Genomic DNA, 23,542 nt, shown 5'->3' on the forward strand with positions numbered 1-23,542 from the left:
TTACATCTCTTACTTTTGTGCAGAGTACAGATGGACAAGGAGGCATCCAATGGTGAACACAGCTTACAACAAATGGAACTAGCTGAGATATCCAGCAAAATTTCAAATCGAGATAAATGGAGAGAAATTTTTAGTTGCCATGGGTAAGATTTTTATTCTGCTTTGTTCTCACATATTCTTACAACCAGATAGTCTTTTGTTAGGGGTTTTACAAATTTAAATGTTTTATTTCTATGTCTGCATTCTCAAATGTATTTTCAAAATGCAAGTTAATTCCTTGGTTTTAAGCTTTTCTTCCCCACTGGTCAAAGAAAACCGTACTAGGTTAATACTGCATTTATTTTTTTCAGCTGAGTTTTATTTTCACTTGCAGGTTGGAAATCAATAATACAATTCACCAGGTAACTGTTTTTCTCAAAGGTAACATTTTTGTATTTGTCTGCCCTTTTTTGTGATTGCTTCAGTAGGCAATCGCATTTAAGAGATTACTCATGTAACACATTAGATGCTCGTATTCTCTTAAGAAAATAATAATCAAACTGTAAAAAAGCCTGTTTTAGCAATTTCTGCTTATACATTTTTCCTTTGAGAAGCAAGCCTTCATATATTTGGAAGAGAAATTTTCATAATCAGGTTCAAAGTAACAGAAGAATCTAGGATAATGAACTTTTTTGTCTAAAAGTCAAGAGTTTCTTGGTCAATTTTAAAACAAAGGAAAGAAGACACAGTGTTCAGAAATACAAAATGTATGTATTGCCCCAAACCTTAAATTGAAAGATGTCAAAGTTTATTCATAGATTATATATTTTTGTACTGTAGTCATTAGAATGTGCTGAAGTTATTGGCAACCATTGATAAAAAAAATAAAAGGTGAGTCAGACAGACAAGTAAACTGTGTATTAAGCAATTTAAAACAATAAATATGTACAGATAACTCTTTCACCCTCATTAGTATTTAGGATAATACAATCATTTCTGGATATAAAACCAATATTTGACTTTCAATATCATGCATGTTTAAAATAAACTAACTTGAAATTAAAGGTATCACCTTTATTGAAGTCTGTTCTTAAATGGCTTCCTGAACAGAAATAGCTCTGGATTTTTTTAATTATTAATTATTGTTCATGTCCTAATAGGGGACAGTGAAATAATTTAAACTCTTTAGAAATCCTGTTCAAAACTAAATGTATAAGGAAGACAGACAAAATAAAAATACATATTAGATAAATAACATTTTGTAGGTGGGAGGGTTGAAAAAACATTCAAAGTGCCGATGTGACAGCTTTGTCTTTTTGTTTGCAATAAAGCTTCTCTTCCAGTAGTTGCCTATGACTCAGATGATTTATTCACTAGATAAGAAAGAGATCTTCTCCTGTTCTCTGGTAATCCAGACAGCTAGGAAGGCAATTCTCTTTTCCAAGGTTCAGCTGTCACTGGTAACTTCTCCTGTAACTGCTTTCGTTACACTGGCAAACTATGGACATCGGTCCAAAAGTGCAGCAAGTCAAAAGACGAGTAGATTCAAAGTTAAGTTATACTGAAATACTGCAGGAAGAGGTAAAGAAAAGCCAAATAGTAAGTAGAAAAGTATTTGTTTTATTCCTTTCCCAACCCCAAAAATAGAAATGCCCGACCTTGTTGGGAATTTGACTTCTTGAAAGTGATTTTATGTGTGTGTTAGTTTCCATAATGCAATGAACAGAAAATTTTAGGAATTATGTGGCTTGAAACAGCCTTTAGAAAGATAACAATACAGTTATTACAAAAACTGCACCATTTGAGCAGTGTTGCAGAATTACATGTCAGTCTGTCTCTTTAAACATATTGCTGTATTATTTCAAATCTAGAACATCAGTGTACTGGTCATTTTATAGTTTCCTTTTAACTATCTGGAATTATATGACAAAGAATATGTATTCTTAATCTTTTACCACTTTTTAAAATAACTTTAACTTCATCATGTCCATGTTGTTATGAAAAAAGGATGCTGGGGGGTGGGGGGGGAAGGAAATAATAGGACCAAGCATAGGAATAAGCTAGCTTCTAACTCCTGCAGCTGAAAGAATATACAAGTCCTGTTCATTTCTCTCTATAGAAATACCAAGACAATCACAAATCTGATTATGACAACAAGGATGGAATGGAAGCATCTCAGTTTAGAAGTTCCAAAAAGCAGGGACAGTTTCTATCCACTATCCCTTTCTCAATCCCCAAACCGCTTACAGTCTCGTCAAACCTGGGCGGCCTGCCTATCTCCCTAGAAATGGCAGTGGTAAGCATATCTTGTCAATTAAGCATGAGCTGTAATTTAACCTCACCAAATCAAGAAAGACCTGGGAATTTATCTGGTGTTATATGATGATTAGATTATTATTGGATTCAAGGCTGCAGTTTGTTGGTATTGATAAAAGAAGAATATACATTTATTTATTTATTATGCTTTTAAAGAACACAGTTGCTGTACAAGCCACAAAACTGATATAATACAATGTTTATTAGGTACTATGACAAATAATAAAGGATATTGTTTCTTTGCTATTTGGTATTTTTGTTGCCTAGTGCAGTGGTGCTTAAAATTTTCCAATCACACCCTCCCTCCCATTACCAGCAATGGAATTTGTCTACACACACCCCTCCATTACTGCACAGCCAAAGCTTCCTCAGCAGCAGAGCTTGAGCTGAAGATGGAGCTGGGGGCAGAACTGGGGTTGGGAGAGGAGCTGGAGCAAGAGGCAGAGCCAGGCTGGGGCCCGAGCAGGAGGCGCAGTGGAACTGTAGCTGGGCTCAGACCTAGTCTTGGGGAGGAATGGAGCTGTGACTGGGGTCAGAGCTCATGTGGGGGCAGAGAGGGAGTGAGGATGGAGCTGGACCTGGAGGTGGAGCAGGACTCGGGGCTGAACAGGGTTGAAGGCAGAGCTGAGTGTGAGGATGGAGCGGCGCTGGAAGCATGGAGCTCCCTCCCTGCTCCCTGTGGAGGCTGGCTCCAGCCCCATGTGCCCCCTAAATGTTCCTCCACGTTCCCCTGTCGGGGGAACTCCACACTTTGAGAACCACTGGCCTACGTGTCAGAACACTGGTCATAAATTCAGGAGATTAGGTTAACATTCTTCCCTTATCCAAAAGGCTAGTTTTTTAAGTCACTAAATATTTTGGGGCATGATCCTGCCATATGCAGAGTCTCCAATGACTTCAATGGAATTTTTGAAGATGGGGAACTTGCAGAATTGGTCTTTGGTGCCTACAGGCTGTAAGGATCAATAAAAATCCCAGTTATCTATTAATGTACAACACCCATGTAACATAAAGCTCAGGCATTTAACACAAAGGGTAAAATTCTGACAAGAGAACTGCTTTGGTCAACACACACAAAACAGAGACAGGTTTCAGAGTAGCAGCTGTATTAGTCTGTATCCGCAAAAAGAAAAGGAGTACTTGTGGCACCTTAGAGACTAACAAATTTATTTGAGCATAAGCTTTCGTGAGCTAGAGCTCACCTGCAGCTCACGAAAGCTTATGCTCAAATAAATTGGTTAGTCTCTAAGGTGCCACAAGTCCTCCTTTTCTTTTTACAAAATAGATAGTAAGGGTCAAGTCCTGCAAAGACTCATGTATATGAATGACTTTGCTTACATGAGTAGTCGCACTGACTTCAAATGAATCTCTCCTCACTGGATAAAACAGCCTGTGTGCATAAATCATTCCATCTCTGACGTGGAGTAGCTTAAGCAGAGGCTGTCCACAGAGGGACCCATGATGTTTGCCCAGGAACACCCTACTCTGACTGGTATGGGGAACGTGCTCTCTTTTGGCTAAACCAAGCTTCTTTTTTCTATGCCACGCTCTCATGAGGTGAACACCACAGGCAGATGTTCCCATTAAGTGTTTTCTGACTAGACGTGCAGCACAATAAGTGATCGGTGCACAGTGGCTTTTTATCCATTTTGAATGGGCAAACACGTATATACATTGCTTCACTCATGTGAGTAGGACTAAAGGGATGAAGGCGTTCCACTAGGGACAGTGAACAGTCACACCAGTTCTATGCTTCGCCTTACACAGGAGACTTCCCAAGCAGCCAGTTAATCCAGTTTTATGGCCCCTTTGCATCTCTGGGGTGAAGTCCTGGCCCCATTTAACTCAATGTGATTTTTACCACTGACTTCATTGGGTCCAGAATTTCATTCCTGGAATTACACAAAAGAGCAACAGCAAATCTGAAAAAGTGGATTCCTTTTAACTAGGTGCTATAACCTAAAATTAATAATTCAACCTAGAGCTATATTTTATTGTAATTGAGACCTGAAATAAGTCATCGTGACTAACCAAAAATGCTTCCTTTCCTTTCATGTCATAGGGCCTGCTTCTCACGAAGGGTACATCTATATTTGAGCTGGGAAGTGCAATTCCCAGCTTGCATAGATGTACCCATGCTAGTTCTGCTCAAGCTTGCACCTAAAAATAGCACAGTGTCATTGGTGGCGGCTCCCCCTCTCCTAAGTACAATCCCACCTAGCCCTTTGGGTATGTACTCAGGCATCTAGCCACGCCCCTGCCTCTGCCACGAGGGACGCACTGCTATTTTTAGGCACAGGCACATGTAAGCAAGCTGGGAATTACATCTCCCAGCTCAAATGTAGATGCACCCTATGACCACTTTACACTGCGCTGGTAATGTGAAGGAAGGTGCCTGAAAGTGAATGTAAATGTAATTTACTCCTACTTGAAGGCCCCTCTACATTGCCAAAGTGGTGTAAATTGGCCCTAGTGTAAATGAGAATCGGACCCATTCTATCTTTATTCCTCTCATGTTAAGGGGCTCCGAAAAATGTTATTTGGAAACACATTCCACGTCTTCAGCTATGAATGGAAAAAATCATGTTTCAAGTTCCACGCTCCATATTCTGACCTATCCTATGCTTTGGAGGCAGAAAAGGTAAATTTTTATATGTAATGACTGACCATGTGTTTTCAGTATCACAGAGTGAACTGCGGGGATTTGCAAATGTACTCTAATTTTACCGGACTCTAATTCTGCGTGATCACACCTGAACACTGTGCTCTATTCCAGGCATCTAAATACCAGAAATATGGACAAATTCGAATGTGCTCAGAGGTGATAATTATGGGTCTGGAGAGAATGATTTATGAGGAGAGATTACAAGAGTTGAATATATTGCATGGCTAAGCAATGACTGAGGGGGAGACAAAGCAGTCTGCAAATATCTAAAGGCTATAAATACCAAAAAGAGACAGGATTTATTTATAATAGTCCTAGAAGTAATGGGCTGAAATAGAGTTTGAGACATTTCTGCACTTTTCCCCTTTCATGCCTTTGGCGGACTCTTTAATTTAGAGATTTCCAGAAGATTTGTAATGAAGTGCTCTGTTCTTCCTTTAGGCAGTGAAACTGTACACAGGAATCTAACCATTTAGAGAACTCTTCAGTTTACTCCCCTATCTAGCAGTGGGATTTTCCTTCCTGTTTCTTTTGTCTTGCTTCTTCAAGGTTTTGGTTTTTTCTGTAATAACTGTCCAGATATGATTACTATTGCTCTTCTTTTGTTGGTATTGTTATTTTGCACTGATTTACCAGCTCTGTTTTGCTGGTGTTCAGATCCCTCTGTTCATTTACCGTCTCCTATTTATAAAACTTGTTTCTTCAATTCAGTCCCTTCAGATTTCCTGATCCAGTCCCCTCTCTAGACAGTTTTTCTCATGATTTCTGTCATTCCCTAGTCCATAGAGTCAATCCTGAGGTCTGTATTTCCAACTTCTTTTAAACATTTTAATCATCCTTTAAATTGCCGTACACTATTTTTGTTGTTTTTCTCCATGAAATGCACTGTAGAGGACTTCAAATCATATGCATGCTCCCCAACGGCAATTCAAAATATGTCCCATAAGGGAAGCCCCAACATGTTTCTAGATCCACATAAGGAACAAATGTGTTCACATTTCACTTTAATCCAGCAGGCATGTACCTACATTTGAAAACATGATCAGTCCCAATGTAACTTCAATGTAATTACTAAGGTGCTTAAAGACAGGTTTCAGAGTAGCAGCCGTGTTAGTCTGTATCTGCAAAAAGAACAGGAGTACTTGTGGCACCTTAGACACTAACAAATTTATTAGAGCATAAGCTTTCGTGGGCTACAGCCCACTTCATCAGATGCATTGAATGGAACATAGAGTAAGAAGAAATATATATACATACAGATAAGTTGGAAGTTGCCATACAAACTGTGAGAGGCTAATTCGTTAAGATGAGCTATTATCAGCAGGAGAAAAAAACTTTTGTAGTGATAATCAAGATGGCCCATTTAGACAGTTGACAAGAAGGTGTGAGGATACTTAACTTTAGGGCAATAGATTCAACATGTGTAATGACCCAGCCACTCCCAGTCTTTATTCAAACCCAAGTTAATGGTATCTAGTTTGCATATTACTTCAAGCTCAGCAGTTTCTCCCTGGAGTCTGTTTTTGAAGCTTTTCTGTTGCAAAATTGCCACCCTTAAATCTTTTACTGAGTGGCCAGAGAGGTTGAAGTGTTCTCCTACCGGTTTTTGAATGTTATGATTTCTGATGTCAGATTTGTGTCCATTTATTCTTTTGCGTAGAGACTGTCCTGTTTGGCCAATGTACATGGCAGAGGGGCATTGCTGGCACATGATGGCATATATCACATTGGTAGATGTGCAGGAGAACGAGCCCCTGATGGCGTGGCTAATGTGATTAGGTCCTATGATGATGTCACTTGAATAAATATGTGGACAGGGTTGGCATCGGGCTTTGTTGCAAGGATAGGTTCCTGGGTAGTGTTTTTGTTGTGTGGTGTGTGGTTGCTGGAAAGTATTTGCTTCAGGTTGGGGGGCTGTCTGTAAGCGAAGACTGGTCTGTCTCCCAAGATCTGTGAGAGTGAGGGATCATTTTTCATGATAGGTTGTAAATCTGTGATGATGCGCTGGAGAGGTTTTAGTTGGGGGCTGAAGGTGACAGCTAGTGGTGTTCTGTTATTTTCTTTGTTGGGCCTGTCCTGTGGTAGGTGACTTTTGGGTACTCTTCTGGCTCTGTCAATCTGTTTTTTCACTTCAGCAGGTGGGTATTGTAGTTTTAAGAATGCTTGATAGAGATCTTGAAGGTGTTTGTCTCTGTCTGAGGGATTGGAGCAAATGCGGTTGTATCTTAGAGCTTGGCTGTAGACAATGGATCGTGTGGTGTGTCCTGGATGGAAGCTGGAGGCATGTAGGTAAGTATAGCGGTTAGTAGGTTTCTGGTATAGGGTGGTGTTTATGTGACCATCGTTTATTAGTACAGTAGTGTCCAGGAAATGGACCGCTTGTGTGGACTGGTCTAGGCTGAGGTTGATGGTGGATGGAAATTGTTGAAATCATGGTGGAATTCCTCAAGGGCTTCTTTTCCATGGGTCCAGATGATAAAGATGTCATCAATGTAGCGCAAGTAGAGTAGGGGTGTTCTATGCATCCGATGAAGTGGGCTGTAGCCCATGAAAGCTTATGCTCTAATAAATTTGTTAGTCTCTAAGGTGCCACAACTACTCCTGTTCTTTTTAAGGTGCTTAAAGTTACACACATGCTAAGTGCTTTGCTGGGTCAGGGCCTTAAAAGAAAAGCAAGATGACTGCAGTAAGCAATTAATGTTGTGAATGTCCACAATCCACTATTTATGTAGCAATTCTTTCTAGCAATTCCATTTAACCTCACTGAAAAACTTTTCGCAAGTCCGGCCAAAACTTTCTAATCTTGAAGGGTCTGTTAATTTATTAATTTAGGCCTTAGTTGGACTTTGCAATGAGCCCTGGGTCAGGAGCTATTTGTGTTACTCTAGAAGCAGATCAGGAATCAGATTGCAATTCAGAGAATCTGGTCCCTCTGGTGCTCTGGGAGTCTGTTGGGGAGGGGGAGAAAGTAGCCAGATGCAACCTGAACCTGTCCTATATCTAGAGCAGACTGCTGTGCTAGCTACTCAAGGCTCCACCTACGCTCTGCCCCTGCCTGCCCACTGCACAGGATGACAAGTAGTGACTGGGCAGCAGCTGCTCTCTCCCCTTGTTGCACCATACAGATAGCTGTAGCCAGCATAAAGGAGTAAAGGGGACATCTTCCCAGCATAGGCATCTAGCAGGGTCAAAATTGTGCCCTTTCTTGGATAGTGATTTCCTAATTTTAGGCTCATAAGCCCTCTCTCTACTTACTTTTCCATTTATCTCCAGAGCTGTCAGTAGCATGGTGGCCATTTTGAAGTCTCAGGCAGGCTGGACAAATTACTGACACTGGTATTTGAAAGCTAACACTTTGGTCAGAGACAGCTGGAATTAGCATAAAATCCACACAGCGCAGTGTAGCTTGGTTCCACTAGTATATGGGGCAGGGGGTTGGTCTTTTACGGTTTTTTAACTCTCTGAAATTTTTCTAGGGGGGAGCACGAGCAATTCTGATGGCTGTACAGGTGTACCTCATTAAATACTGCTTGTTCGTAAGAAATAGAGAGGAAAATATTCCCCTCCAAGGGTAAGAAAATGTACTTTCCCACAAAAAAATACGAATTACTTAAATTATTTGGACATAAACAGAAAGATTAGTGTTGTCCTATGTGTTATACAGAGACAGAGTCTACTCTCCATTATGCTTCTCAAATCCAAGCGTGAAGAGCAGAATCTGGTCCATTTGCTATAGATTTTTCTCTCAGAAATCTTTTAGTTTTATGGCCAAGAGACTTGCTTGTTTGGCCCATTTTGAGTTGTGGTGACCAGAACTTATGGACAATTTCCATGCTGCATGGCCGGCCTTTGAACTGGCAACTGAAATTAAAAGCCTCCCCTGATCTCAAGCACATTCTTTTTCAGTGTTTGAAAGGAGAAGGCAGGGGTCAGCAGTCATTGCAAAGGACACCAATGTGGTAGCGCTAAAATGAATGAAAGCCCTGAAAACACAGGTGCTACCCCTCTCTGCACGTGTGGTCCTTCTTAATGATAACAAATGCATGTGCTGACTGCACTGTTTGGTAAAGAGCCAGATTTGGGGTTCAGGCTGGCTAATTGGCTGAATATATTGTAATAGGAATTCACCAGTGTTTTAAAGGAAAAAATTTAACCGTTTGTGCTGCAGCTCCTTTCTTAGCAAATCCTTCCAGTTTCCAATGTGATATCTTCCTTGACGGATCCAAAATCTGAGTAACCACATCGGTCTAGATTTTCAGCTAGTGTAAACTGGCATAACTCTACACTAGCTGAGGCTAGTGAACACATGGAGTTCATGGGCCTGATTCTTTCCTCACACTGGTGTAAATCAGGAGGACCTCCATTGAAATCAATAGAGTTACACTGGTGTCAAGGAGCTGAGAACCAGGCTATGTGGGTTGACAAGTATTTCACTATGACAGCCACAAAACCACTAAATTGGGGGTGGACAAATACGGGCCTCACCCAGCCCATAAGGCCTTTTAATTTGCCCTTGAGCTCCTGCCAGGGAGTGGGGTCAAGGGCTTGACCCGCTCCAGTGTTCCAGCCTGGGAGCTGGGTCAGGAGCTTGCCATTCGGCTCCCGGAAGCAGCAGCATGTCCCCCCTCCAGCTCCTACATGTAGGGGCAGCCAGGGGGCTCACCACACACTGCCCCCACACCAAGCATGGCCAATGGGAGCTGCAGAGGCAGCATCTGCGGATGGGGCAGAGTTCAGAATTTCATGGCCAGCACCACGCCTCCGCGTAGGAGCCGTCCGTGGGCATGCTGCTGCTTCTGGGAGCTGCGGGGGTGGCACCTGCAGATGGGGCAGCGTGCAGAGCCACCTGGCCACACCACCGCGTATGAGCCAGAGGAGGGACATGCCACTGCTTTCGGGAACTGCTTGAGGTAAGCGCTGCCTGGAGCCTGCCATCCTGAGCCCCATCCCTGATCCCCCTACCACCCTCCGAACCCCTCAGTCCCAGCCTGGAGCACCCTCCTGTACCCCAAACCCCTCATCTCCAGCCCCATCCCAGAGCCCACACCCCCAGCCAAAGGCCTCATCCCCTCCCACACCCCAACCCCCAATTTGCAGCATTCATGGCCCACCATACAATTTTTATACCCAGAAGTGGCCTGCAGGCCAAAAACTTTGCCTACCCCTGCACTAAACACTATTTGAAAATAACTCAATGGCTCATATAATGTGTTATTTAGAAAGTAAATCAACAAGAATATGGTCAAACCAAGGGCCCAATCCTTTTCCTGATGAACCAAAAAACCTCATTGCTGTCAATGGGACCAGGCCCTAATTCTTTATAGGTTATGCCATGCAGCACTGAAACCCCCAAAAAGCAGCCCAAGGTTCAGAGAGATCAGGCAGGATTTAACAGGAACTTGCTTAGCCCTAGTTCAGGTGATAGGGCAAACAGGGTAATCAGGATAGCTCTGTAAAGCTGCACTTGCTATAAAGGCAGATCTTCCTTTCTCTGGCAGTGACAGTCTTCAGTAGCACCCTCAGAGAAACCAAAGGAGAGAGACAAAAACATGAGCAAAGATCTAACAGAGACTTTTAAACCCCTCTCAGTGAGACTTGGAGGGGAGCTAATACACTAAAGTTGAGTGGGAACGCATCCAAAGGGCTGGAAGCCAGTGTGGCAAGGTCCTCCCTCTCAGAACTCCTGAAACCTCTTCCAGCCATGCTCCCCATCCCCCTTTAACAGCGGCAGATAACCATGCAGGAGCTAATGTAGCTGCTAATAGCACTAACTTACACTGTGACATGGACAGCCAATGGCAGCATGATTCTAGGGAGAGGCAGAGGCAGTGCTGCAGAGAAGCAGGTACCTCAGGGCTATCGTTTTCATACTCTGTCCTCCTCCAACCCTCTAAGCTCATCCCCATGAGAGGATCATCTGCCAGAAACACTTCAAGGTCCTCTGGCCTCCTCTCACAAGTTTTACTGTGGGGATAGAATTTGGTTGTCAACTAAGGCTGATCTACATACATATTTTATTGTGTCAGGGATCAGGTTATTCCATGATAGTATCCTGACCATATCATAACACATCGTGATCTCACCTACGCAGACAGAGGCAACCCAGGTTAGAGAATGAATATTAGAACCCTAACCTTCATTGAACTGTATCATAATTCTGTAGCATGCTTATAAAATGGTTCTAACACAGCAAAGACCAAATCATGTCAGAACACAGGGCACTCGTTTATAATAATAAGAAAACCCTTCAACACCATAATGTTCGTAACAATCTTGGCTATCCTCAGGCACAGCCCTGATTCAGCAAACAATTGCCAGCAATTGGTGTAGCTGCGCTTGTGCCGGTCCTTTAGCTCATTTGATACAAAGCCCAGTATGGCACTGTCTGTGTTTAGATGCCAGCACTGATTGCTGAATCAGGGATGTCCCTGAGCATACACAATGCCTTAAAATTTTCCTGTGGTAGTTTCATCGGCCATTGCCATGCCTTTCATATTCTTTTGTGTCCTGCATTACAGTTTATGTGAAATGAGCCAAACAGAACAAGAAAACGCTCTTGCAGAATCTCTGGGAGATATTCTGTGGACAGCAGGGGAACGTCGGAAAGCCATTGTATGTCTTGTCACCACTGATACTTATTTTACACCCAATATAGACTACAAAATAGATAACTTGACTGAAAGAGTAAGTAAGAAGATACAGTACCTGTTATAAACAAGATTTGCAGAAAAAAGTGGGTTTTTTTTAAAAGACAAATATAAAATCTCATAAACCCGTGCCCTACCTTATGATACATTACAAGTTATAAGCACTTTAAGATCCATGTCACAGCTGGAGCTCTGAAAGGTATTTCTATCTCTTTATAAAGGCTTTATATGAATCCAGAGGCTATAATTATTTTTGATTAACAACTATGATTTCTCCCACCCTCCTAAAAGGGCAAACATGTTAACTTTATAACTGTTTATTTAGTTTTCCTGTATATAATTGAATGCCTTAGTTCAGGCAGAGTCAGATTAGATTCTATATTATTCTTTTGTTTGTCTGAAAGAAATACAACAGTGGGTTGAAAACTCCACTTTTGGATATAATTAATGTCTTCTGTTCTATTTTTTTCTTATGTTCCTGACTTACAGCTCCAGCTGTTTGAATTTTTTGAGAAAGAAGCAGCTCAGAAATTTATCTGTGATCATATACAATGTGTAAGTGAGGAATAAGCAATTTCTTATGTTGAGTTATTTTGCTGCTTCCCACCCATTCTATTTCTTGTATAAAAACTGATCTTGCTTATAACATCATATTTAATGTGATCTTCAGAAACTTAATGAACATGTCATGAATCATTTCTGATTTTCACTACAGGAAATTAGAACAATACATTACGCGGCTTGATCTTGCTCTCAGTGAAAGTAATGGGAGTTTGGCCAGTGACTTCAATGGGATGAGGATACTCCACTCTATGTAATCAAGAGCTAAATTTTATGTTAATGAAAAAGTGGTTTGTAAAAATACAAAAAAATTGTAAAGTCACTAAAATCATTTGTTAAAATCTGCATACAAAGAAAACAACAAATAGGACTGTAGTTTGTTCTATGAAATAATAGAAATGATATGAAAGATTTCTATCACCCCTTTTGACCTGATCCTACTGTGATTAATAAGTCAGTGGCAAAGCTCCCATTGACTGCAGTAGCAGCTCATGCATTTGGTCCAGTATTTTCATCTAAGATTGTAGCAAAAGGCGCAAGGGATACAAATCTGAAGAGTTAACAGAAGGGGTATCTCAACCAATCATGGGTAACTGCCATAATTCCTTCTTTATTGTTTTTTTATCAGTTCAAAGGTGAAGGAAGCCATGGTGTGATCTTATTTCTATACAGCTTGCTTTTCTCTAGGACATTGGAAAGGTAAATTACGTCTTTTTTTAAAACCTTCTATACACGTTTAGCAATATCATATGAAGTGGTCTCTTTCCTCATGACACTGGGAGGAATTAGGAGAGGGAAGCCAAATTATACCTGTATTGTACCAACTCTTATCACATAGATAGTGGTGACAGTGACTGAAAGTCAATGGGACTTAGACACCTAAATCACTAAGGGGTTTGTATACACTCAAAAATTATCACTCTAACTATACTAATAAAGGTAAGTGGCACAACCTCTATCCCCACCCTAAGAATAGATGCAATTGTATTGGTGTAAAGGTGCTTTATATGAGTATAGTTATTCCTATGTAGGATAGGGAATAAGTTGTATTGATATAAGGCACTTTTATACCAATATTACTGCATCCACACCAGAGTTGTATCAGTATTTTAGTTTTAAAAAAATTATACCCCTAACAAAAATAGATATAGCCATACAAAATAGGTGAGTAGACCAGGTCTTAGGCACTTTTCAAAATGTTACCCACTAACATTTCAGTTCAATTCCTAAAGATAGTTATTAGAATTGTTAATAATAGTTACCAGAAAATGCTAGAGATCACCTGGAACCAAACCTTGTGAACCAAACATACATACATTTTGGGAAAGTTTGGGTCTGGGTCTAAATTTGAATTTTGCATCTCAGATCCAACTCGAATAAAAGTTAAACCTGGGTTTATAAATAAAAGTATAGCTCAATCACCACTGCCTTGCCTGTAATAAAGAAAAACAAAAGAACCCTGAGGAACATATTGCCACTTTAATTTTTCTTGACAATCATACACTGATGTACAGAGTCATTCCTATCATTCAGCTGACACCACAATAATACTTTGTTTTTGGTTGCACAGGCTCCAAAAAGACCTAGACTTCACAACATCTCATCTGTTACAATTCAGTCTTGGAAACTTCATCTGTAGACAGGTAGGACTATGTGATTTTTTCCTGAATGGTTCCTGTAAAATATGTGTAATCAGTTTACCTAATATTCACAATTGTTAATAAGACCCACCTAAAAGTAAATGGTTCCACTTCCAAATATGGTCAAAAGGTAATTCTGACACTTTAGAATCGTGCTCTCCTAATTGACTGTCTTAACATTAGTGTACGCATTTTAGGTCAATTTCCATTATTGCTTCTAGTCTTTTCAATTTCAGAAAGAATCCATCAAGGTCTTCCCAATTACAAAAATATTTTTATGATTTCTTACTTTCCATTTAAAATATAAAAAAGAACATCTGTACACAAACTCTAGATGTCCTGGCCACAACTAAACTTGTAGTCTCAAAAAATATCACCACACACCAAAATACAATGAGAAAACAGAACAAACCAGGCAGCAAAGAGTAGGCCCAGTAGATATCCCCATCCCACCCCACTCAAAAACTATTTGCGTCAGCCTCTACAAGTCCTATCAAACAGATGATTTTTACTGTTCATGGTTCATACACCTACCATAGCTGACTGTTGGTCTCCCAGAATTTGAATCACTAATGTTACCCATGATGAAGATGATTTCCTACATCATTTGGTGGCTGAGGTAGAAAAACAGTCATAACTTTTACTATGTTTTGCTAAAAGGCAAATGTTAGGCCATAAAGGGTTATGGGACAGATCCTCATTCAATGGATGTAACATGAGTTTCCACCAGCTAAGGATCTGGCACCTATTATTTGCAGAGAAGAAAAGCAGATTACTGTGTGCTGGATGTCTGTATCCAGAAATGACAATGAGGATTGAGAGCCATCATTATGGTTTTTACTGTCGCAAAATGCTGTGTTTTATTGCCAAGGGCATTGCTGGGCTGTGTAAAGCTTCAGGCATTCTCCTGACATCTGCTATGGTGGCTTCATTAGGTATTTTTCCACCTCTGAAAATTATGTGGCTTTGGGGGCAAAAGATCATAAAAACAGGAAATTAAGTCTAAAAACATGCAAAATTAAAAAGATTCACATGATAGTGGGCTTGTTTTAGTTTGGTATTTTTTCAAAAATAGGGCCCGTTTTGGATTTTTGACAAAATGCAAAAATGCTCACATGGCAAGCATTACAAATGTAAATGCAAATATTTTCCCGCTTCTAGTTACTTGAATCAAAAGGCATCAGAAGGTACAGATCGCCTACCTAGGTCTATCTTCAAGGCACACTAAAGGATAATACAGAAGTACAAGCAGGTGTTAGGGGGAAGCGAATAGATATATGTCCTTGTGCAGCATAAAATAAACCTCAGTTATTCAGGGATGCTGGAACAGTTTTTATAGTGGAGGTGCTGAGAGCCCATTGAACCAAACTGTAAACCCTGAATATAATGGAAACCACTTCAAGCCAGGGAGTGCTGCAGCATCCCTAGTTTCAGCACCTATGCAATTATTTGTGGGAGACATCAGTGACAAGCAAGATTTAAGTGCCTAGGGTTCAGAATCATAGCAATTGCTTTTCCTCTCTGAGGACGCTTGCAAAACAAGTGGAAATGAGAAGAGAACAGAAGTTGTCTTTAATAGCAAGCACATCCTGGTGAAGTAATGGATGGCAACCTGTTGTAAGCAGAAGTCTGAGTTTGCTTTTGCTGCCTGCCCGTATTTTCATTAATTAATATAATGAATCCATCCTCACATTCCCATAGACACAATGGGGTTTTTACTACTGATTATACAGTTTTGAAACTTCCATCAACACAAGCATGGTCTAGAAGAATGAGCCTGGGTTCGGAGGCAACGCTTCTGAGTTCTAGTCCTGGCTATGCCACTGACTCACGATGTGACCGTGGGAAAGTCGCTTAACCTCTCTGCGTCAGTTTCCCCATCTGTAAAACGGAGTTCATAATACTTATCTTTGTCACAGGGAAGTGACATCTGGAAGGCTCTATGTAATGGCAAGTATTATTATTGGCATGTAGATACCAGGGTGACAGGTGTCCTGAAAATGCCTAAGACGGATGTGTATGAAATCATGCTTTTGTGCCACCTACTCTATATAGAGAAAAAAAAGGAGCTATAGGAATGATGAACAACAGCAAGGAATTCTAGAGCGTAGTTTCTGCTCCGCTGCCTGAAAGTGTAATTGTAGGTCATTTCCCCTCTAGGCAATTCTCAACGTCATTTTAACAGGCAGAGCAAGTCCACATGTATTTAATGGGTTCCAGAAATTTGACAGTGAAGGTGGAGTGCAAGAACTATTGCATGGAGTCCTGGCCCGCAATGATGTGGGCTATTTACACTGGAACAAGGAGGAAGCGGAGCGTTACAGACCCCTCCAGGTGAGAGCGTATGCAAATCACTGAGCTGCACTGACACTCCTATGCTCAGATCCCCTGGCTTTAGATTATTACAGTGAGTGCACTATATATCATCAGCTTTCCCCTTAAATTTCATTTAGCCTCTGTAGACTGGGAGCTTATCTTCACTGGAAAATAAAGCGTGTTCTTAATTTGAGTTAGGTAACTCAAGATAAAATACTAATGAAGACAAATCATGTGAAACCTGCAAACCATCTTAGAAAGGTTCCTGTTGGGCAATATACTGAAAGCACAACGGTTACTGAGGGTGGGGGCCACATCATGGCATTGGAAAAAGGCAGTGGAATAAGGGAATAGGCAATAAGTGATGAAGTAAAGCGTCTGAAGGCTAGGTAATTACAGGGTTGTTGTCTCAATGCCACCCTGCCATGCAGCTAAAATGTGCCAACAGTGACACACACAAAACTAGCATAAAAACAGATCATAGGCACATAATCTGAGTGTAGCTGGGTAGAAAGTAGGTGGAGTCAGTGGGAGGAGGGACAGGGGGAAAAGGAGGATCATGCAAAGAAAACATGGAAATACATTTGTAGAAAGCCATATGAACTAATGCTGACAATGTCTGCATTAAGCCAAAATGCAGCCAGCCCCAGTTAGCCAGGTCTACACACACACACATTCTCATTGTATAAGTCACACTCCACTCACTGCCAATACAAAAGGGCAATGGATGGCCACACATTTACAGTTACTGCTGGACACAGACACACACATTCTCAGTCTACAGCTCCCACACTTTCCCACCCGCCTCCCCTACTCAATCCCCACTGCTAGATGCCCATATGCTGAACCTTTAAGGCACACTCCTGCCCCCTCCTTTTGTCCAATCCCTGGCCTGCTGCATCACAGGAGCTTCCACTTAGATGGCTAAAACAACCACACTTTGCTCACGTGCCTACGCCACCAGCAGATCCGAGGAGCTGCTATATAGGTTCCAGTGCTCCCTATTCTTTTCCTTTGTTCCCTAAGGGTTTTTCAGCACCCTTGTTCAGGCCATAGGAGAACAACCCCAGTGCTCAATGTGTTGCCTTGCAAACTCCAGGGCTTCAAAGCTACAGCCCTCAGAGTAACTCATCAAACACAGTAATAAAATTGGCTGAAGAGTGAAAGTATCGCTGATGGGACGAATGAAGACAATGAAACACTCTGATGTATATGTAAAGAAGGGCAGTGTGGTCTGATGGATGGTGTTCACGACTGAGAGTCATGATTCTCTGGGTTCTAATTCCTGGCTTTGCTACTGACTTGTGTGGCTTTGGGGCAGTTCACATACCCTGTCAATGCCTCTGTTTCCCTTTCTGTAAAATAAGGATAAGATTTACCTATCTCCCAGAGGTTCTGTGAAGTTTAGTCAGTCACGATTTGCTTTAAAGATTCAAATACACTTCTAGACTGTCAATGCTGGGAAACTGCTACTTCCATCTGCTTTTTGCCTACTCCCATAGGAGTTTAAAACAACACAGTCTGCCCTTTATGAAGATGGGATTTAAGCTGCTTGAAGAGTCTTTTAATGTCTTGGGACATTATTTTAAGGTCTTGAGTTACTAGGGCCCAGATCCAAATTTGGAAGCCTAAATACCTTTGTGGACCTGAGCCAAGGTTTTCTTATATTAGTTCCCTTTTCAAGACTGAAATATTTTCACAGATCTAGTTAATGCAGAACGAATGCAAACATGACCCTCTGGGGTTAATTTCACTTATCCAGAGAAGACTCAGTACATGTTGTTCTTTCTTTCCTTACATGTGTTACTCTCATTGTCATGCTCTTGAGGCTTACGTACATCAATAGCATGGTGATCATTTCAAACTTGACATACAAGACATTGTTGTCCAATTCACTTTTTTCAGCTGACTTGCATTACTTTCTAGATAGGATGCTTTCCCCCCTCCCCAAACAAGAGAGAATACACAATAATGCAAAACATAAAGTTTCTTTTCTTCTTTTATGTATGAGGGATTATTTACACCATCAAATGCTAGAGTTAATCTTAGCTGTCTTTCCTAATAAACTACTGCATGGATATGTCTAAGGACTAGAGCCTATAAACTGTTTAGGGGGTTCCTTCTTCTTCAGTACTTAATTCTGCCTGACAGATTTTGTTCTCAAAGTGAGGAATTATTCTGTCTCTAGATTGGTCATATCTCATTTCACCTTGGTAATTCATCTTTACACACCAGACTTAATGCTAATGGCCATTGGATGCAAGCTGTTTGTCAATGAAGCACTGGTCTGAGACTGCCAAATATATATCATATGACATCAGAGTCCAAACCTAATGGAAAAGCAATGAAAACAAGGTTCAAAGGCCACACCCAGAGACATTAAATTTGCATTTCCCCAAGTGATCCTCACAATAGCCTGCCAACAGAGACACAAGACCTTTCATGAGAGGCCAATTCAGCCCTGTTGTAAGCAGACACAACTCCATCGCAGTCTATGGACTTCTGTCCTCTTACACCAGAACTGAATTTGGCCTGTTCTCTGTAACAGCAGTATTTACTACATTTTATACCATTTAGAGAGCACCCCCATTATTTTTCTGTTTTAAGTTATGGGGGCACGTTCTGATTTCACTTACCCCTGTATAAATCCAAAGCAACTTAAGTGGTGTTACATCACTATAAAACCTATTAGGGTTGTCAAGCGATTTAAAAAATTAATTGTGCAATTAATCGCACTGTTAATAATAGAATACCATTTATTTAAATATTTTTGGATGTTTTCTAAATTTTCAAATAGATTGATTTCAATTACAACACTGAATACCAAATGGACAGTTCTCACTATATTTATTTTTTATTACAAATATTTGCACTATAAAAAAATAAATAGTATATTTCAATCCACCTAATACAAATATTGTAGTGCAATCTCTTTATCATGAAAGTTGAACTTACACATGTAGAATTATGTAAAGAAAAACTGCATTCAAAAATAAAACAATGTAAAACTTTAGAAGCTACAAGTCCACGCAGTCCTACTTCTTGTTCAGCCAATCGCTCAGACAAACAAGTCTGGTTACAATTTGCAGGAGATAATGCCTCCTGCTCCCTGTTTACAATGTCACCTGAAAGTGAGAACAGGCGTTTGCATGGCACTGTTGTAGCCGGCGTCACAAGATATCTACGTGCCAGATGCGTTAAAGATTCATATGTCCCTACATGCTTCAACCACCATTCCAGAGGACATGCGTCCATGCTGATGACGGGTTCTGCTCAATAACGATCCAAAGCAGTGCAGACTGACACATGTTCATTTTCATCATCGGAGTCGGATGCCACCAGCAGAAGGCTGATTTCCTTTTTTGGTGTTTGGGTTCTGTATTTTCCGCAGCGGAGTGTTGCTCTTTTAAGACTTCTGAAAGCATGCTCCACACCTTGTCCCTCTCAGATTTTGGAAGGCACTTCAGATCCTTAAACCTTGGGTCGAGTGTTGCATTTATCCTTAGAAATCTCACATTGATACCTTCTTTGCGTTTTGTCAAATCTGCCGTGAAAGTGTTCTTAAAACGAACATCTGCTGGATCACCATCCAAGACTGCTATAACACGAAATATATGGCAAAATGTGGGTAAAACAGAGGAGGAGGCATACAATTCTCCCTCAAGGAGTTCAGTCACAAATTTAATTAACGCATTATTTTTTTTAAGGCGCGTCATCAGCATGGAAGCATGTCTCTGGAATGGTGACCGAAGCATGAAGGGGCAAATCAATGTTTAGCATATCTAGCACATAAATATCTTGCAACACCAGCTACAAAAGTGCCATGCGAACACCTGTGCCCACTTTCAGGTGACATTGTAAATAAGAAGCAGTCAGCAGTATCTCCCATAAATGTAAACAAACTTGTCTGTCTTAGCGATTGGCTGAACAAGAAGTAGGACTGAGTAGATTTGTAAGCTCTAAAGTTTTGACAAAAAAAAATCTAAATTTGTAAGTTACACTTTCACGATAAAGAGATTGCACTACAGTACTTGTATGAGGTGAACTGAAAAATACTATTTCTTTTGTTTATCATTTTTACAGTGCAAATATTTGTAATAAAAAATAATAATATAAAGTGAGCAGTGTACACTTTGTATTGTGTTGTAATAGAAATCAATATATTTGAAAATGTAGAAAAACATACAAAATATTTAATAAATTTCAATTGGTATTCTATTGTTCAACAGTGCAATTAATCATGATTCATTTTTTTAATTGCAGTTAATTTTTTTGAGTTAATTGCATGAGTTAACTGCAATTAATTGACAGCCCTAAAACCTATATAAGTAAGCGAAATGAGAATTATGCCCAAGAGAGTTCCTGTATATTTACACCAGTGTAACTGAGATCAGAACCTAGCCCAGAGGTCTGAGGTTTCTATGAAGAGACATTATGAAGCAGGTCCTGGAGGATAATGCAATGCTCAGACTACCTGGAAACATACTGGACTGGGAGAGTTCACTGCTACTCGTGGGGAGAAATAGATTACATACTTTTAGAAAGACTTTTCTTGTTGCAATGTTCAGCCCTTCAAACCCCGCTGAATACAGCTTCCTCTCCACGGTCACACCACATCATACCACTGTTTGTTTTCTATATTTTCAGATGCTGATATTAGCTGCTTACATTACCACACAGACCTACTGACAGAATAGCACCAATGTTCAGTAGCATTTGCACAAATGCACTTTAGAATGAACATAGGACTGTGGAATTGGGTCCACAATTTGTTGAACTGGCTACAACCCGTTCATTATCTCACCCTTTCTTAGACCATTTGGAACCCCATTATGTCAGTGTTATTTTTAAAAGCTGATTCCCGTAAATATATTCCCAGGCTTAGGATCTACTGGAGGTTTTTTATTACACTATCCATAAAGCAAAGTGCACTTCTCAAGCTAAAACATAGTGGGTGAGATCCTCAGCTTCTGTAAATCAATAGACATGAAAGCACAGGTGAGGATTTCATCAGCGCTGGAGTTCAACTTGAGACATATATCATTCATACCACCTTGACTTATTTACTCATGTCCTGATTAAAAGGTATCTGTAGAGATATTACTAGAGGGAATGGACAGTAATACCTCCTAGTAACTCTGTATTCAGAGCAGTAAAACTAATGTTCCTTTAAAGCAACATAGACATTAAGTGCCTATTAATAATGAAAGTATGTTTGAAATACCCTTTTCCCCCCAGGTTGGAAGCATGCTAAAGACTCCTAAATTACCCATCTGGCTGTGCAACATCAGTGGCATATACACTGTTCTCTTCAGCACAAACAGGCTGCTCTTATCTGACTGGAAAATGGAACACATCTTTGATCTTTACTTATATAATGGGCAGCCATCACAGAAAAAAACAGTACATCTAACAGTAGGTAGGCATTTAAGTTTATCAAAGAAAGGTATTTAAATGTATATCACTATCAGTGTTTAATATTAGTCTGTTCATGTAGAAGATACAGTAAACAGTGCATAAGAGATGGCTCAGATCAAAAGCTGATTTTAAGAGACATAATCAGTTGGGTGGGGATAATATTCTTGAGCAGAAGCTCTATTATTGGGGCGATATCTAAGAATATTGTCAGTAGAATTGACTACTTTTGAATCTATATATGAATATCAAGAATCCTCTGAGATGCTGAGCATCCTCGATACCCACCAATATTAATAGGAATTGAGAGCACAGCACCATGCAGGACTGGGATCACATTATTATTATTACATGTATTACAGTAGTGTCTTGAGGCTCCAACCAAGATCAGGGCCTAACTCTACCAACAGACAGACACCTAGTGCGAGACAGCCCCTGCCCTACAGAGTTCACAATCTCAATAGACAAGGGTGGAAGAGAGGAAGTATTATTATCCACATTTACAGATGGGAGACTGAGGCACAGAGAGATTAAATTACCTGCCGAAGGTCAATGGCAGAGCTAGGAATTGAATCCAGATCTCCTGAGTCCCAGTCCAATGACTTAATCACAAAACTGTCCTCCCCTAATGAAACAATGGCACAGATACATCATGATGTTGCAGCCCATAGGCCAGATCATCCATTTGTATCTAATAGGTACAGAAAAAGAGTGTGCCATGACGGCCAGTCTGCTGCTACTCTACTGCATTGTACGCCGCTGAGGCTAGGTCTTTTGGGGTACAGCAGTTTATTGGAGCCGGGAACTGGATCTGCAGGAGGTGGCTCAGGGACTGCCATTCTGGTTGGATGGCCCCTAGAACTGTGACTCAACGATTATACTTTCATTCCATGCACTACATTGTAACCCCACCTGCAGCTTTCCCACCACCCTTTGCCCCATCACTGCTATATAAAAGCCACTAGGGGACGTTTTGGCTGCTCTGATTTAATAAACTGTATATCCTGAGCTTTGCATGCTGCTGCAGGTGCAGACTTTGATGTATTTTCAGTAACAGCCTTCTAAACAGCTAATGACTGGCACAATAACCCATGGGACAGCAAGACTTTATTCTGAACCGTTTCACTGAGTTCAGAATCAAGTAATAACTGATGGAAAGGGCCTCTCCAGCCTATTTATAATCAAGGGGAAGGACTGAGAGCCCAAGGGCCTTTAACATAGCTGGTCTTAAACTGCCAGGAAGTGTGCCACCCAGAGGTCATTACTGCTATTGTAAACTAGGGTCAGATTTTTAGGATGTGAGGTCCTTGTCCATTTTTACACCAACAGTTCGTTCCAGTTGCATGCCCATATGCTTGTAATGCCCACAGACTTCAAGCCTCACTTTCTGAAATTCTGACCCCAAAAACTGAACATTTAAAATAGTCGCCTTTGAAATTATGAACTGTTGGAAAGCAAGCAGTGCCACCTATGTTAAATTTAAACTGCATATTGCCATGAGTCTAGAGTTTCATCTGCAATAGCTGCATTTGCCTAGCAGTTCTAGACCAGCTCTGCATGTAGAAGAGCAGAATATTACCACACAGTCCCATTAGGCTTCTAATGTGGAATTTTAAAATCTGATCAGCGGTTGCACAAAACAGCCAATGGAGCTGTAGCAATTAGACTCATATTGCTGGGGTTTTTTCACTGAATTTGGGGCATTGCTCTTTCAGACACTCATTCTCATCATTGGGAAAAGAATCCTTGTGAAGAAAGTGATCCAGAAAAGAGATTTCCTTCTATGGAGATGGCAATCAGAACTAAGTGGGAGGGGGCAGCCATCAACTGGAATGGGGCTGTCCCATTCTTCTGAAGAAAGAGACTGCACAAATGTGGCATCCACGGTCCTGTGACTGGCTCCGTAAAGTACGGAAGTCCACTGAGGAAAAGAATGCTTTGTTACCATTAGAACAATCTTTGCCATCTTAACAGGACTCCCAGCTTAGACTGGCATTATAGTC

At 40.7% G+C, this 23,542-nt stretch overlaps 1 protein-coding gene and 1 long non-coding RNA gene across 2 annotated transcripts in view; one reads left to right on the forward strand and one right to left on the reverse strand.

The window, feature by feature from the left end:
• Positions 1-23,542, reverse strand: part of LOC141993922 (uncharacterized) — a 63,790-nt gene that overhangs the window by 20,272 nt on the left and 19,976 nt on the right. The window lies entirely within an intron of this gene.
• Positions 1,480-23,394, forward strand: MINDY4B (MINDY family member 4B). Its single transcript, XM_074962846.1, has 11 exons — positions 1,480-1,560; positions 2,099-2,275; positions 4,817-4,936; positions 8,437-8,531; positions 11,479-11,644; positions 12,097-12,162; positions 12,797-12,867; positions 13,739-13,811; positions 15,969-16,142; positions 21,363-21,543; positions 23,255-23,394. Exons 1-11 carry the CDS (start codon positions 1,480-1,482, stop codon positions 23,392-23,394), a joined length of 1,344 nt encoding a protein of 447 aa, XP_074818947.1.

This window comes from Natator depressus, chromosome 9 (assembly GCF_965152275.1).
Source record: "Natator depressus isolate rNatDep1 chromosome 9, rNatDep2.hap1, whole genome shotgun sequence".
Lineage (NCBI taxonomy): Eukaryota > Metazoa > Chordata > Testudines > Cheloniidae > Natator > Natator depressus.

What these genes read in the sequence shown, in the direction of transcription:
- MINDY4B (XM_074962846.1), top strand. Translation starts at nt 1,480, where the DNA reads ATGGACATCGGTCCAAAAGTGCAGCAAGTCAAAAGACGAGTAGATTCA. An exon ending in GAAAATATTCCCCTCCAAGG is followed by an intron (nt 8,532 to 11,478) that starts GTAAGAAAATGT and finishes CCTGCATTACAG; the next exon opens with TTTATGTGAAATGAGCCAAA. An exon ending in TAGATAACTTGACTGAAAGA is followed by an intron (nt 11,645 to 12,096) that starts GTAAGTAAGAAG and finishes CCTGACTTACAG; the next exon opens with CTCCAGCTGTTTGAATTTTT.